The sequence below is a fragment of the Toxorhynchites rutilus genome, chromosome 3 (assembly GCF_029784135.1).
Source record: "Toxorhynchites rutilus septentrionalis strain SRP chromosome 3, ASM2978413v1, whole genome shotgun sequence".
In the NCBI taxonomy this organism is placed as follows: Eukaryota; Metazoa; Arthropoda; class Insecta; order Diptera; family Culicidae; genus Toxorhynchites; species Toxorhynchites rutilus.
In genome coordinates, this window is record NC_073746.1 from 126075643 (window position 1) to 126093119 (window position 17477).

A 17477-nucleotide genomic window follows, 5' to 3' on the forward strand; every position below is an offset into this window, starting at 1 on the left:
GAAGACAGCAGCAAGAAGTTACGCAATTCCAAGATCCACACTAATTCGCCACCTCACAAGTCCAACTGTATCAACTCGGCTAGGACCTCTTGATTCCGTATTCAATTCTCAACAAGAAGAGGAGCTGGTACAACATCTGTTGGATTTGGAAAAGAGGTTCTATGGAATAACGATGACTAATGTTCGAAAGCCTGCTTTTGATCTGGCCGAAAAAAATGGATTGCCACACCCGTTCAACAAGTCTACCAAGATGGCTGGAAAAGCTTGGCTAAGCAATTTTCTGAAACGAAATCCCAAATTGTCGTTCCGTAAACCTGAAGCTACCTCTGCCGCCCGAGCCAGAGGCTTCAATAAGCCAGCAGTATCTGCGTTTTACGATTTGCTGGAAGAAGCGCTGAAAGATCCCAAATTGACGCCAGATCGTGTTTTGAACGCCGATGAGACTAGTGTTTGTACCGTTAGTATTTGCTTTGGCATTGTAGTTAGTTTAAAAATCAGTTTAATTTTTTATTCATACTTTCTTACAGGTTCCTCCGAAGAAGTCTAAGGTAGCGGCTTTGAAAGGCAAAAAACAGGTTGGTGGTATTACATCTGCGGAACGCGGAGAAACAGCTACGGCAGTGATGTGCATGTCCGCAACCGGACAGCACCTTCCGCCGTTCTTCATTTTTCTCCGCATGTGGATGCACGAAGCTTTGAAGAAAGGGGCATCACGTGGAAGCAAATTTGCCTGTAATGCATCGGGTTGCATGACGGTCGAAATATTCAATGAGTGGTTCGATCACTTTTTTGGGCATGTAAAACCTTCTGAAGACAGTCCTGCATTGCTCATAATTGATGGCCACTCGTCGCACACTAAGTACCTAGCTTTTACCGAGAAAGCTAGAGCTAACTTTGTTAAGGTTCTAGTTTTACCACCTCTCACTAGCAACAAACTTCAACCGCTTGATGTATCCTTTATGGCACCGTTCAAGACGTATTACGCACAGGAAGTTCCCTACAACAGAATCCAGGTAAAGTCGTCAGCCAATATGACTTTGCCGAGCTCATGAAACCTGCATTCATCAAGGCGGCTACTACGGAAATTGCTGAGAATGGGTTCGAAAAAACAGGAATTTGGCCATTTGATCGCAATATTTTTCCCGATGATGACTTTGCCCCGGCCACGGTGACTGATCAACCCGATCCTGAGATTCTTCGTCAAGAAGAGACGTTTCGATTGCATCTTGAAGGTGCGCCTAGTCAATCGACCGTAAATCGCATTTCCTGTGAGTATAAAGAAGTTCAAGTGCTTCCCGAAGACATCATGGCTGATTTCGCAGAACCGGACAGCATCTCAACGGCCAATAACCCGGTGTTTGAAATATCTCCGTCGACCATACTTCCGTTACCGAAAATGGTCACCCCGAGAGTCACGAAGAGAAAACGCCAAGCAGAAAAGGCAGCTGACATAACGTCTGCTCAATACGCTGACACTTTGAAGAAGGCGAAAGCATCGAAAGACATTAAATCCATCAAAAAAGAACAAAAACAACGCTCTTCGAAGAAGCCTAAGCAAAATAAGGGCAAAGGGGACACCTCATCTGATAATCTATGCGAGAAATGCGGAAGCCAGTTTTCTGATTCAGATTTCGGGACAGGTTGGACAATATGCTTACAATGCCTTTCATGGTTCCACGCTGAATGCTTTACTTCTGCTGCAACTATTTGTCAGAACTGCTCTTGATTCATCTTTTTTTCTTGTTTTTTTATTCCCACTGAAAATTTAATTAATTTAAATACTCAAATGAACTTAAACCATCGATGAATTGTTTTTAATGCTTTACAAATAAACTTTCGTTTTGAAATATTTTTAAGTGTATCATTAAACTTTACAAATGAATTATCGTCTTCCTAGGAGGTCATTTAAAATATGCGTGGACAGGTTGTTGGCTATTTCAGATCCTTTTCCTTCCTTTGCGAGGACAATGGCCCGCACAAATCCAGAAATTTTTGCATGGAGTGTATGAATTTGACCTCTTCTGTCGTTCCCTTCCAAGGATGAAACAGTCCAGGAACAACATGAGTAGCTTTTCTAATCGTAGCGTAATTCAAGAACACTCCCCAATGCTGAAAACACTAAAATACGTACAAAAACTACAACTTTTCCGTAAGTGTCCATCTTTCCCACCTTAGTGTCCGTCTTACCCATTCCAGATGTCCATCTTTCCCGACCATGTGAAGAAATAGTATTTCGATGCATTTTTTCCAATGACCCAGAATACATCAATGTTGGAATAAATTTACTAGTATCAACGGTAATTATGATAGAAAAGGACCTGAAGTTTCAATTTGTACAACAACTGCGATCATGAAAGCTATATATGTGTAAAAATTGAGATTACACCTTATGGTGTCTGTCTTTACCTACTTTCCCCTAACGATTATCTGTTACTCATTTTTGTTTTGCCTAGGGTATAAAGGAAGCTTTATGTTTTAACGTAGGACTACGTTTGATAGGTATGAGATGACAATATGAAATATTTCTATGCATTTATTATAACGTAGAAAATTTTATTTTTTTGAACAAATTATTGAGGAGAGTATAATAGGTGTCATTTGCGGTTCCTATTCCAGTATTACTTCAGCCGGCGAGTGGCCAATCACGTATGTTTGGACTGAGAGTTAATTTGAAATTTTTCAAACTTGCTTTTGGCGCAAATTATATGTTGCACCGGGTGTCAATATAAAAGATGTCATTTGCAATTTTCATTACAGTATCGCTCTAGCCAGCGTTAAGTCAACCACATTTGTTTTAAATTGAATTTTTCAAAGGCTATAAGAGAGTTGGAGAAAAACTATACAAACCATCGAACAACTAAAGTGCTAATTATAAAATTTCGTTTCTTACTAGGTTAGTGCCCGAAGTGAAGTGACTAGGATAATATCATTATGTGACGTTCGACATGATGTACCAAATGGAGCCCTTAACTTACCTCCTCAGTATCGAAGTATTATGTTTGTCGTGCTTTTTGGCGAGGTAAAGCAGTTTCTTCATTAGCGTGAGGAACAACAGCAGAAATAGTATCACAAAGAGCGACTCGATCACGATGAACAGGATAAACCCGAACGAGTCCGCCGTGTGCCACCAGTGGGCGGGCGATTCGAACATCACGCTGTAGACGAGGGGCGTCGAGGTGGCACACAGTATCGGCAAGAACCAACTTAACCCAATGCTGGCGGATATCCCCGTGGCTAGACTACTGGTGGCGGCAATCAGCTTCCGCGGCCCCAGCTCGGTAGTTACGAGTACCGTGATGGCGACCAGTGTGGACGAGCTTAACAGTAGAAACCCTGTGAGTAGAGCGATTACCATGTTGTACCATTCCTGAAACGAGATAGATGTTGCTTCATAAATAGCTTATTACAATGAGTATGTTAAAACAATGCATGAAATGTTTACATAAATGTATGGTTAAAAGTAAGGTTATTTGGGACCCGATGTTTCCATCCCTGTGGAGCGCAACATTCAATCATTTGCTTGCTGGCAAACATTCATCAATTGCTAAATCGTTTTCGATTCTTGATGATGAAAGGTCATTAATTTCGTTCTCACTTGATTGATGGTGTTTCCATTATAGGCTAGCCCTAGGGCCCCATGAGCGACGTGGTCGGACACAGCACAATCAATCGAACCACTATACCTGTACCTGTACTGACGACGTCACTGAAAGGAGGGAGATCGAAGGAATAAGGCTCTTGTCGATTGAAACAGATGCCTTGTCTTGCTGTCTTGCAATAAAACGATGCACACGGTCTCACACTCGTGGCGTCTCGTTTGTGATGTGATAAGGATATTGCTATTTATCAAGTAATTTGCGTCCCACTGAATTCACCCATTCGGATATGTGATAATTTGATTAGTTACTGAAAGTTAATATTCCGGAGTACATGCGGGTGTGCTCAAGGGTATCTATTTAATAGTATAATGAATAGTGTCTCGAGTATATTAGATTTCAAATTGACGTAAAGACTGGTTTATGCAGTCTCATTAGCAAATTGCGCAGCTACTGTTTAGGTTCCACAAACAGAAGTGGTAATGAGAAACGAGCGCTTTGTTATCGATAAGTATTTGATAAAGCTTCCGTTCGGCGAAAGTGTTGAAGCGAATAATCATTTAGTTTAATTTTTCCTTTTTACTGATCCATGTGGCAATGACAAATGTGTAATTTGCAGAGGTCAATGTTTCGTGGCAAACGGACTTCATTAGTTGTGTGTCCGTCAATTTTCTTAATTGACGACCTGAGAAAAGTGATAAATCGGTATTAAATCACGATGCGTTGGTATTCAAACGTATCTTCATATTTTTGTTTTCTTATCACATCTCGTAATATTTTGAGGTGAAAAATTGAAATCTCACATTAGCACGGCACATTGTACCGCTTGAAGCCTTGGTTGGTAGACTATTCACGGCTATCGATTTTCGTTGTTTCCGAGAGCGTAATTATAAATTCCGATATCTCGTTCCGATTGCCGTTGGCCCTCATTACTATGCTACAAGCATCCGACATACGAATATACGACGAGTACATGTTACCAAGTTTAGTATTTATCCGCGGGCATTGGGCTGGTTTTATCTACTTTGAATGCTGTTGAAGTATTCATCCGAAAAGGCTCCCGTTTCGCCTTTCGCGAGAAGGAGAAAGTTCACCGCTATGGAAGACAATACATGCGGGTAATTCGATTGGTGGAAAAGTTTCCGCTGAACTTTTGTTGTACTCCGTTCGCTTCAGTTGGATTGATTTTTCTGTTTTGGGCTGAACGGCTAAAGGGAGCACACCAGCAGAGGAATACTTTTCCAAACAATTGTTTGTATAAATTAAAGGAATGGGCAAAACAATTCCAAGCTCGGAAAACATTGCAAGGATTAGGATTTGAGTGCGAAGGGAGCGTACGGAAGCGAGTGTCACAGCATTTGTTGTTTTATGAGAAAATTCTACAAGATTTTACAGCCCTCATAATTTTTGAACTTTACAACTAATTGCACAAGAAATAGATTCGAATAAGGCTTGAGGTCGAAGAACTTTACTTCTGTGGAATGAATCTATTAATAATGTATGACATGTATGAATGTGGAATAATATTTAATTAATAACTGGTTTCTAGCCTTTCGGTATCACAAAATGTGATTCGAACTTTTTGAAGAAAAAAAAAATCGAGGGGTTGTATCCGAGACATGACCGCTTAGGACGAAAGACTACGCAATCTTTTATTTTTAATTTGTTGGTTTATCATTTCGGATATTTTTTGCGAATACATCGAAATTTCATAATAACTCTATAGTGAAAAGTTCCGGGGACCCTGAAAAGATTTAATGACTTGCGTGTTTTTTTAGAATCATTTCGAGAAGCAACGATTCTTTCTTGCCTTTGCGAGAACAATACACTAATTGGTCATAGGTCGCAATTTCGCATTGCACTGAGTACTTAACGAGAGGTATCTTCCGTGCATCGCCATTCAACAAGGATCAAACACTCGTCTAACAGATGCACACAGTTGCAGCGATAAAAATGAAACATCGCGAGAATGACCGTTTATGAAAAATCGTTTCTCGACTCTCGGTCAAAACCGTCAACAAATCTAGTACCTTTTTGCATCAGAACAGAGCCGATGCGCACGAGAGCAAATACGAATGTTCAATTTACATGTACAGAAAATCTTCTAAGTTCTAAGTTCTAAGTTTCGCGCAACGGATGGTTGTGTTAATTACAATCCCAGATGCACTTCAAGTGAAATATTCGCTAGCATTCACAGCTCGAGGGGAAACATAAACCACAAAGCGAGCAGAATAAACGACCTTTGTTTTTTCGGGCATAGAATGATTCTGAGAATTCTCCCCAGAAGAGATGCACTACTTATACGCTATCGACAGCTAACTTACTATGCAAGCGTGGAGTTCACTTCGCAAATATTCCCTTTTCGCTATCCCCCTTCGTTAATTCTATTCTAGCGGCTACATAAGTTGCCCGTTATTGACAGCTCTGTTCGGGAAAGCACACAAATAAACAGAACAAATGTATGGGGAAATGGGAATGCTTCCAATTTTCATCAATTCAAACCATATACAGACTATGGTATTGTGACTTATAGTATATCAAACAAATCTTAGAAAATTTCCGATTTGATTTGTGTGCAAATCGTTAAAATCCGTTCGCAGCAGAAATAGTTATTAACTTTATTTAATCAAAACGTGACCTGTTTTCTGATTTGGCACCCTTAATGTAAGACGTAGTCCTACGTCAAAAAAGATAGTTTCCCCTAATATATTTATCCTTACGCATCCACATATCGAAGTAAAAATATGCTAACAGAACATTTCGAGACTAGAAACTTGAGGCATTAAAATGATTTATATTTCATCTCCAGGCGTTCATTTATAATGAAGAATAACCAGTTATCCTTAGGATATGGTTGATTAAATTTATTCCTTATTCTCAAGATGAACTAATTTTATTCCGAACCTGCCATGTTAGATTGTTTTATCAAAATATTGAATCTTATCAAAATGCATATCGATATGGAGTTCTTTATAGCCCGGGAAAGATGTATTAAATAAATTCAATCTAATTGAATTATGAGACATAAAAGCAATCATCGAAATTGATTCTGTGAGTGGGAGGAGTGTCGAATCACCATATAAACATTCAATGCCCCTTAAAACTTCCACATGCCTGATTTGATCGCTTGATTAGTTCTCGAGTTATGCAGAAATTTGTATTTCATTTGTATGGCAGCCCCCCTCGGAGAGAGGGGTGGTGGTCTCGAACATTTCTTGCCCCCTGAATCCTCCACATGCTAAATTTTGTTCCATTTGCTTAACTAGTTCTTTAGTTATGCATAAATTTGTGTTTCACTTGTATGGGAGCCCCATCTTAGACAGGGTGAAGGATCTCAAACTATCATCAGAACCTTCCCTGGCCCCTAACACAGACTAACACGCATCAAACCTGATGCTGACTGTTCAAATCCGTTGCTCCGTTCTCGAGTTAAATAGTATCGGGTAAGTGGGGACGGACATGTTAAGAAGAACTTTAATTGTATTTTTGGAAACTCATGTTTTCCAAAACTTAAAAGCAGTTCCTTACATTTCAATATACTAGTTTTCGAAATAATTGGTCAAATGTTTTGTAAAAATATGTTTTACCATGTTTTTACTGAAATTAAAACAAGCTGAAAAGTATAACATTTTTATCGATACGGGTATAATGGACATGTAGGGGGGGAATATGGACAGCTTCATAATATACAAAGTGTAGAAGTTTGTCGCTCGCGAGAGAAATAATTTCGCTCTCTCTCAGTGTTTGTATCTCCAGTAACTGAAATAGAACAAACAGAGAAAGCAATAGGAGAAAGAGTTGAATATTCTTCCATTCACTTTCCATCATGCATTGGATGTCATTTTGGATGTGCCTGTCCATTTCAATTATTTCAATTATATAAATTTACCGCTCACGAATGAATTTACTTTTACGTGAAAACCTAATATCGCTTGTCTGTTAACTCACAAACCAAAATATAATCATGAGTGAATTAAATTTTGAAATTAAACCACTCAAGATGCTTAATATCGGAGCCACAAAAATTACATCCATACGCGGAATCATGTTTGATTTTCGGTTTTTGTTTCCCTATTCCACTTTCGATCAGTATTCATTGTCAAAGGATGGTTCAAATATTACAGAATAGCATGTAGAAGGGGTTCCCATCAACAGAAATTTGAAACTCATAATGCAACTGTACAAATCAACCAGCTGTTCATTATACCCCCACTGTCCGTTATACCCGCACTTCCCCTATATTGGAACGTTATGAACCGCTCAGAATTTATTTTGTATTTGGATTTTGAATGGTGATCAAGTAGAGAAGAACCGAGTAAGATCGATCTATGACGGTTTGAATGACCTTTCGAAGATTATCTGTGAACAATACAGTGTAAGACATTCGTTTAGCCGCACCCAATTTTTAAATTATAAAATTATATTAAAAAATATTTTTGAAAATAGGTCACTAAGTCACAGTTTTGCTCATAAAAGACGATTATTGTTTATTTTCATCGAATTCATTCTAAAAAAAAGTATAAATTCACTTTTTGTTTTCTAAGTAATTCAAATATGTGGAATCATGGTGGACATTCGACCGCATCATAAAATTTCAATAAAAGAAAATTTGTGCGGCAAATTTCGAGTGCAATCGATAGCAAATATTTAGTATGTCCACCTCTATTTCGGATCACTTTGAAAACTCGATTTGGCATCGAGTCAGACAGCTTTTAAAGTGTTGCCATATTGATTATAGCCCAACGTTCCTGAATTACTGCCTTGAGACTGGAAATGTTGTCACATTGTCATCCGTTTGCATAGACCATCTCGGCCAAGATTGTTCGTAGGTTCTCTATGGGATTGCAATCGACTGCCAGCAGGCCATTCAAGAAGCGGAATGTCCTTCTCGGCAAACCATGCCTTCGATTGCTTGGAAACGTGGATCTATGCATAATCCTGCTGAAAAAACAACATCCTCGGTAGCGTTATTCTCAATATGGCCAATCAAAACGGCCTCCAGTAATTGAAGATACTTTTCGGAGTTCATTCGGGTGAAAATGAAACAAATGAGAAGCTTGCTGTGATAGGAAACGGCTCCCCACACTGTCAAACTTCCGCCCCCATAGTTTCGCTTCGATCTCACGACATGCCGTTGACTTAAATTGTACCAATAGCCACTGTAACAGTCTGGATCTTCCAAATCGAACTTTTTTCGCCGGAAAATACAACATTTCTCCATTCTAGTTTCCATTCCATGTATTGCCGGGCGAAAATGAGATGGTTCTGCTTATGGGTGGCGGTCAGTTTCGGCTTCCCTTGAAGTTTCTTCCACATGATGTTTGGTGACTAATTCAAGATGCGCGCAATATGCCTCTTCGTTACTGGAACTGATTCCGCCTTAATGTATGAGCAGGACATCGTTTCCTGGATGCTTCGTGTTATATTCGACCTTTAAGACGCAAAGTAACTTTGGTGTTCCCATTTGTTGGTCGTTATATCCCATATTTCTGGCACTATTTAAAGAAATTCCATACCACTTTCTCAGATCGACCCATTTTTGTTACGATCGAGCGATTAGAAAACTTTTGTTCGCTGAATATCTTTATTATTTCCGTCAATAGAATACCTTTCGCCATTGCTTTAAATTCTACGTAAATTGCTAATCTGGCTAACTTCTTACGTTGCACATCTAATATTTACCTTGTAAATAGAACACTCCGAAGTAATTTTTCGAAAAACACAGATAAAGGCTTGGTTATTATGCGAAAACCTGATTTTTATACCCTGCGGCTAAACGTATGTCTCGCGAAAAAACGACGTTTGAATGTCTATATCATCGATGCCGCCTGGTGTGTGTGATTGTGACGCGCGTCCTTTCAATAAAATTTACTTAAATATACAACCACTACAGCAGATAAGTATCTCAATAATAAGAACATTCCTAGTTGTTTTGTAAGTTTTTTTTCAAGTGCGATTAAACGAATGTCTATCACTGTATTAACAGATTATTTCAAAGCGAAAGTCCGGAATTATTTACTTTGCATTCGAGGATTTCCAGATTGTTCAGAGCACTTTTGGATAACTTTTTTGAGTGAGACTATATAAAAATTTAACATAAAATCTTCGTATGCATTGGAAGCGCTCGTGAACAGTCTGCCAAATAAGAGTTTGTTTTGAGGCTCACCCATTTAAGAAAATCAACATGATCAAATTGTAACATTGAAATATATTGATATCGCGGGACATTTTCGCTTCTTTTGCCAAAAGCGGGACATTTCGCAGGACGTAATTGAACATTTTGACATTTTTGACGGGACATTTTGTTGAAATGCGGGACTGTCCGCGTAACGCGGGACGTCTAGTCAGTTTAATCTAAATGAATTAACGAATGTCCGGTTGATATATTTTACCCAAATCGTCCCGCTTAGAAATAAATTATGCTTTTAGGAATGAAAAATGTATACAAACTTAAATTCCGTTGCCAGACAGCCAGGTCACGTACACATGTGTTAAGCTTTCATTGCGAAAAAATGCAAATAAGATCATGAATTTTATCCAAAAACATCCTCTCAGTGTGTGTGTGTGTGTGGTTCAGTAACCGGAATGTCAAAAAAATGGGAATGTGTGGAGGGTTTGATTAAATTTTTCGCCGTAGCACCAGCCGAACAACACATACCACTCACAGAAGCGAACCAAAAAAAAAAGTGCGGTAAGAGTAATATCGTGTTTTTTCCACCCATCCACATCGTGCATATCTATAATGAACGTAAATTTTGAGATGCATTCCTGTAATTTATTCAGCGAGCATTTGAAACTCAACCGTTTTCGAGGAAGCGCTATTCATCTAATGCATTTTTTGAGTTTCACGCGAAGAACTGAATATGGTTTTGAAAGCATGAGCTGCTGATATAAATTGCTGGAACCTTTTTTTCTACAGTTATTTTGCTGGTGGTCCATTGAATATTTTCTTTTCAGCACCTGTTTAGATTACTTATTCCCGTTCAATATCAAACTGCGAAGAAATGATTTTTATTTAGCTTTCGTAAGGTTTTTGAAAAACTGCACCTGTATCCATTACACACACGCACATCTGACGGTATACCATGCATTTCCTGCTGTGTTTCTGCTCGAGCTGTGCTGCACTTTTTCCATCACATGGATGCGTGTTGCATGTCGTTTATGTAAATTTTGTCGCATGCTGTGAATTTTGTGATTTATTACCCTCTCGGATTACACGCAAATTGTGTGGTTGAAAATGGCAAAATATTCAGTTTTTTTTTCTCCGTGTTTTTCCTCTATCAGCCCTCAAATTGTGAAATCCCGGGGAACTATGAATCAAAATATGTTGGCATGAAATTGAATAATACGGAACTGATTGATTGTTGATAGACTAATATGGAATTTTTTTCTGAATTTTTCATATCTGAACGCATGTCAATATGGTTGACAATTGGAGGAGAATTTATGTTAATTCAAATGAAAGCCGCTTCGGGTAACCCTCATCAGTAAATTACACCGAGATCGAATTTGAGATTAATTCAGGCAACTTGTGTGGAAACTGACAACATAGTAATATTAAAAGTGAATGATCTAGATAGAGCTCTTAGTTACTTTCGAGTTTTGTGGTAATATATTATTTTCTGGTAATTTGTAAACTCGAGATCCAAATAGCAATATGAACTAGTTGTAAAAAACAAACTTGTTCTAGTTAGCTTGGTTTATTTAGAAGTATTTTTCCAAATCGTTTTTCAATTTTTTATGCCAATTTCGATACGTTTTATTGATTACCAATATGAATTAAAACAGACAAGCCACGAAAGTGATAGTTTCATACATAAAAATAGAAGCCTATTTTCGAATCAATCGAAACTGTAGTTAATGCTAATCTATCCGTGAAACGCAAGCGTTCAACGTTTTTGTACATTACTTTTTTGCAATCGACAAAAAACCTTATTACTCTTCACCATCAATTTTCAAAATTGGACAAAAAGAACTAGTTTGCGTAAATGACATTCAAGATTTTCAATAAACACCACATCGTTGTGATAACACCTTGGCATACTTTCTTTCGAAGCAAATTTCCTAGTCGAGAACTGCCGGCTTGACTGACAACGTCCAGATAAGTACTGAACTGCGAAGGGGAAACAGACTTAGTTAAGCATTCAAATAGTTTCGTTCTTACGGTATTGTTCCAGCGAGAAATGGTTTCAGATTTTTTGTCGAGATTGACGAAGAACAATGTAAACTGGGAAAAATCACGAAGATTGCCGGAAGCTGCTCAGAAGCTACTGTTTTACTGCAAGCTGGATTCCCGTAAGGAAAATCACCTTTGTGGACAACTCATTTTACTTTCATTATGGTGAATTAATTACATTAGATTTTTTTTCCCTATTGGCAACTCACGATAGAATAATGTCTATGAGGTTGCTATAGAATCACTACAGCATGAATATTTTTCAGAATATATACGTTGCAGCAGAGCAGTTAATCTTGTAGTTTTTTTTGTCCTGCATCGCGAAGGTCACGAACAACGTAAACGATGATAACATTGGCGGAGCTGCCTCCAAGCGACTCACGTACACTCCTCGAACACAAACGACTAGCCAAATAAATTTCGCATAATTTATTATCACTAACTTGCATCTCGAACTAACTTGCATGGAAACTTCATTTGGTGCGCTGAACAGCAGGTCGTGCTACCGCTGCTAGCGTTGCACTATATGTCTTCTGGCATTATTGAGAGAAAAAAAATCTGAAATAATTTTTTCACACTCTGCTCAGCTCTCCGATGAAAAAGCCAACGTTTCGCAGCGGATTTTGGGCACGCAGATGTCGCCGGAGACACTGCGACTAGTTGGCTTCACCGGAGCCTTGGAGCAAATTTCTTTCGATAGCGAACAAGCGATTGTTGCGGGAAAATTTAAGTACGTGACAAGGCTAGGATAATGCACACAAATTTATATGTTCACATTTTTTTTCCTTGTGAGAATAAATACCCAACTGACTGAAGATGAATTATTATTTCCCACGACGAAATGTTCTTGTCTTTAAGTTGGTTCGGAGCGAGATTTGATTTTTCTTTAGCAAGTTGTAATTTAAACTAGAATCAAGATTTGCGTGATATTGGTTGAGTGAAAAAGATTCCGCATGAATGAAACAGTCCTGCTCCAGTCAGCTTGAAACCAACTATCATGAAAACAGCATGTTTGAATTTAGAAGTATGTGCGGACTTATTGGCGAAGATTATGATGATGCCCATAGCCTTGAAAAAGGCCTGATTGGGAAGTTAAACTAAACCCTCACCCTTGAGGAAAGTCGCACTGCCGCTGTCGTGTGGTCTTAGTTGGATGGCTGATGAAAGGAATTCATTACTTATTGCCATTTTTTTCGCTCGATCATCAAGGTTTCCTGAATTCGTGTATTATTTCCGGGTCAAAAGTGGCATCAAAGTGTAGCGCATTCGAGCCGTAGCATAATTTGTGGATTATTTTTTTTGGGAAATAGAAATTGTGTTTGGGAATGTTGGAGATACTGAAAAGATTTTTAGATATTCAATAAGTTCAGTGTTTCAGTAACGCTCTAGAGTCTAGACCAGCCATACTCAACATACGGCCCGCGACATGTGGCCCGGAGGACTCTTCTGGTTGGCACATTTGGTGTTTTTTTAAATTTTAAACAATTTTGTATGTGTAACAATAACGAAAACCTAAGAAATCTCAACTTATTTTTCCGACGTAGGACTACGTCTTTCAGTAATTATGCCAAAAAAAATTGTAAGGGGTTGTATCTAGCACACGACCGCATATTTTCGACGTAGAACTACGCAATTATATTATGCAATTCATTTGTTCACCACTTCGAATATTATTTTAGATATTATTTTGCATCGAAATTTTTGTAATCCTTTTCCGTCCTTTTACGTTTTATATGATGCCTAGGACTATCAAAATATGTGAACGGAAGAAATGTCAAACGATCATTGTATTTTACATTTCCCCCTGAAATTATTGCACATCTCATGTTTACGTATTTCTCGAACCGCGAAAGTTCATTCACCTCTAGTATCTGAAATCACGATTTTCCCAGGCTTCTCAGTTTAAAAGAACGAACAAAAATACCCAACTCTTGCATGTTTTGACAAAGCGGATTCCTCCAGGCACATAGGGAAACACAGCTCGGTGGGAACATAAATATCTCCGACTTGCATGTATGTTTGCAAAGCGGATTTCTACAGGTACATCGATTTTGAAGTCTGTATAATCCGTAAATCACGCCAACCAAAACTTGGCAGTTAGGGCGTTTAGATAACGTTCGACATTTTACAGTTATTTAATTGTTCATTTCATGATAAATAAAATTTTATTAATTGTGGTAGACGCGAAGAAATATTTCCTATCAATTGATGCAAACATCTTTCCGATCTGTTTATAAATGCTCGAGTTATAAGCATTCGAAATATGGGTAGGGTTAGCACACAAATCGGCAGAACAAATGTATGGGAAAAAAGAAGTTCTTCCAGTTTTCATGAATTTAAACCATTTAGAGATTAGCGAATTGTTATGTATAGCATATCAAACAAATCTTAGAGAATTTCGATTCGATTGGTGTGCAAATCATGAGAATTCGTTCACAGTGAAAATAGTTATCAACGTTAACTTTATTTCATAAAAACGTGACCTGTTTTCTGATTTGGCACCCTTCCTGAAAGGCGTAGTTCTACGTCAAAAACGTGAATGCTAGTTCCAGATAAATATGCACGTGTGGCAACACTGGTTGTCACATATATAGGGCAATTTGCTATTGAATCAAACATATCTCTGTGGAAAAATGTCTTTTTGATGTTCTAGGAAACAAATGCAAGCTGAACAATCATCAAATAAACTAGCAGTCAATATTAATTTGGTTGAAAGATAGTTTCTAGGTTTAGAAAAGCTTTGGAAGAAGTGTGAAGTCGATTCTTTTTTTTTCTCAAAATTTTTTGTTCTCAGAAATCAACACCAAAACTATACTTCGATGAACCACATCGCAAGCCATATCGTTCGAATGTAACTTTTTGTAAATTACTTCAGTGTTTGTCAATGTTCGAAACCGTATTGTACATGATGCCCGATAGATTAGCTCCAGCCTTCTGTTCCATATTTTGGAATGACTAATCTGACGTTTGATTTTTGCTGAAAAACCTGATATTTCAACATCATCATCGGTATCAGTTTACGATAACAAGAAATCCCCATGAAGAAATCTATACTATTATCGAAACAAACCCTCTGATTACTGTTTTTGACATTCTGTTCTGTGTTATTCCTAGAAATTCAATCAAGTTTTGGTTGTGCCCTGGCTCCGTTTTGCTGATATCATTAATCTCGGAAGTCAAATTCTAGTCACGAAATGTGCCACGATATATAAAATCAAAATAATATGTCGAACAAAACCATTTACGAATGTGGTGCCTGCGGGCAAGTCCCCACAAATTTGATGTTGACAGTTTTGTATACAGGGGTTCGCAAGGGGAATTGAAAATGAATCTAACTGCCGCGGAAAAATAATGAAAAACCATATTTACTGAAAACCAACATTTATAACCACATACAAATATGCAGCCAACTTTAACATCTTACATTTGAACCAATTTTTTATTCCCTTCAAGGACGACGTGTGGTTTTAGGTTGGCATATCGTTTCGGCAAAATGAACACAATCAGTATTCATCCCAGAGCTTCTTCTCGCAAAGCGCTCGACTGTGTAACATCCGACGACAGATCTTCTCTTCGCGCACACACATCTGTATGTCCAGTGACGTACAAAATCCAGACTAACCCACAAAAAGCACACTGTCCTCGCTCCGAGCGAAATATGTATGTGCACCTCGAAAAAAAATCAATTTTCCTTGCACGTTTTGTCCCTCCGACGTTAATTTGGTGAAAAATTGAAACGCTTTAAGTTTTAATCTTATTTACTTTCGCTCCGATTGCTCGAGAGAATTCCCACCGAAGCCGCACATTATTCGGAAAGGCATTTTCGCTAAGCCGTTCCATGCTGTGTGTGGTTCTCTCTCAGTTTGCTTTGCTGTTTGTCAAATTCTGGAAATCCCCAGTCTAATCAACCATTTCATTAAGGGGCCCTACTGCGAATCGTGGCCACGCTACGCGAACACGGAGTCCCTCCGGCGCACGGACGCAACCAGTCGTTTGGTCAAGCTTCGTTTGATCTCAGCCAGACAGACGCAATGCGAGAGCCCGAGACTGTAAGGATGTTTCGAAAAATGATTTGTATCGGGTACTGGTTTCTTAGCCTACATAAGTAATTGCGTATGATTCACCGGGGATTGATATAAGGGTGAGGAAGGATAAACAAACTGGTTCCTTGAAGCCAATCGAAACATGAAAAACCAATTGGTAAAACTGTGTGGAAACAAAAACGATCAAAACACTCAAAACCATCCCAAATGCATATTTTTTCCGGGTTATGTAACAAATCTCAACCCTGACAGCCATCACCAACTTCGTTGTGTGATGTCATTAATATCACGGAAATCCGCAAATAATAGCTTCTCGTCAGTCCACATCTATCAACAGCTTTTTCACCCGTCCAGTTTTTAATCGGACTCACAGACTCCGCCTCCCTTCCTCAAACAGTGCTTCCTGACTGAGTTTCCAAATATGCGAATCGTGGGAAAATCCGAACCCAAACGAGGTAATCCGCCGTTCAGTGAGAAGGAAACTCGAGATAATTAATTGATGATAAACGAGCCGAGCCGATACCCAACGCTACGGATCGATTCCTTCATTCGTGAAAATAATCACGTCCGACCAGCATACACCCCCACACGGCACCGCTCCCTCAGAGGTCCCGTTTCCGACCCGACACCACTTGAAAGCACGTACATGCGAAGTGCTGGGAACTTGGGAGCTCACTGGCCGCCACTGTAAACGATACCGACTGGTTTTCGCCATTTTGCACCATCCATTTCCCCGCCGGCCTGGGGGCGTTAAATATTGTGATTAATGCCCGTCAAATCATACAGCGTGAAATGAATTGATAGGGAAAGTGAGGCAAAAATCCAACTGTGGCTAGTCGACTGGAAGGCAATGTACTTTGGTTGAGCTATTAAACGTTGTTCGGTTGTTTCCGCGAGCTCAGAATCCTCCGAACAAATGAGATGAAGCGATCTGCATGTACGACATTCGAGGTTATTGGAGAATTTTAAACGGTGATCCTTAATGCAATTACTTGTTTAGATTTTGTTTTCCAAAAATTTATCTCGAAGTTTTTGACGATGGCGTGAATAAAAAAGCGTGGTACACAAATTGTGTAACGCTAAAAATGCGCCACCCTCCCCACCCCGTTAATTTCTAGTTGCGGGTCCCTTATTTTGAGGGCCTGATTCTCGAATACACTACGAATACACTTCACGGTGAAAACGGGATGAAACGTATTCGCAATGACAACGGTACAGTGTCGACATCTGGATACGAGATTAGTTTCCCACTAAATTTATCATTATAATATCAAATTATCTTCAGATGACTCTTTTGTATGAGATTATTATATCACATGAAGAAAACTAAGTTTTCCACTCACATTGAATACCAGTTTGATACGAAGAAGTTAATTTTCATTAATGATTTTTTTATTTGAAAAGTGTTCATTCTGCCTGAGAACTCATTATTACCTTCGACACTTCACTAGCTCGTAAAACGTAGTTCAATGGCGTGCCGTTTATTTCGTTTCCACCGTGAAGTGTATTCGAGAATCAGGCCTTGAGTGTTTCATCCAAATGAGATCCCTCATGATCATGAGGAATAATCAATCTGCTAAATCCCGGGAAAGAGTAGCCATCGGACGTTCAACTCGGTTGAAAGCACTGCGTCCTGGAGCATTTGTAGCAACGAATGTTGCA

The 17477-nt window shown here is 38.9% G+C and overlaps 1 protein-coding gene across 7 annotated transcripts in view; it reads right to left on the minus strand.

The window, feature by feature from the left end:
- LOC129774820 (uncharacterized) overlaps window positions 1–17477 on the minus strand; it is a 676155-nt gene that overhangs the window by 37631 nt on the left and 621047 nt on the right. For all 7 annotated transcript variants that reach the window (XM_055778819.1, XM_055778821.1, XM_055778817.1 and 4 more), the window contains one exon: window positions 2976–3367. In XM_055778819.1, the coding sequence (XP_055634794.1) occupies window positions 2976–3367 (392 nt within the window). The remainder of the gene's footprint in view (window positions 1–2975; window positions 3368–17477) is intronic.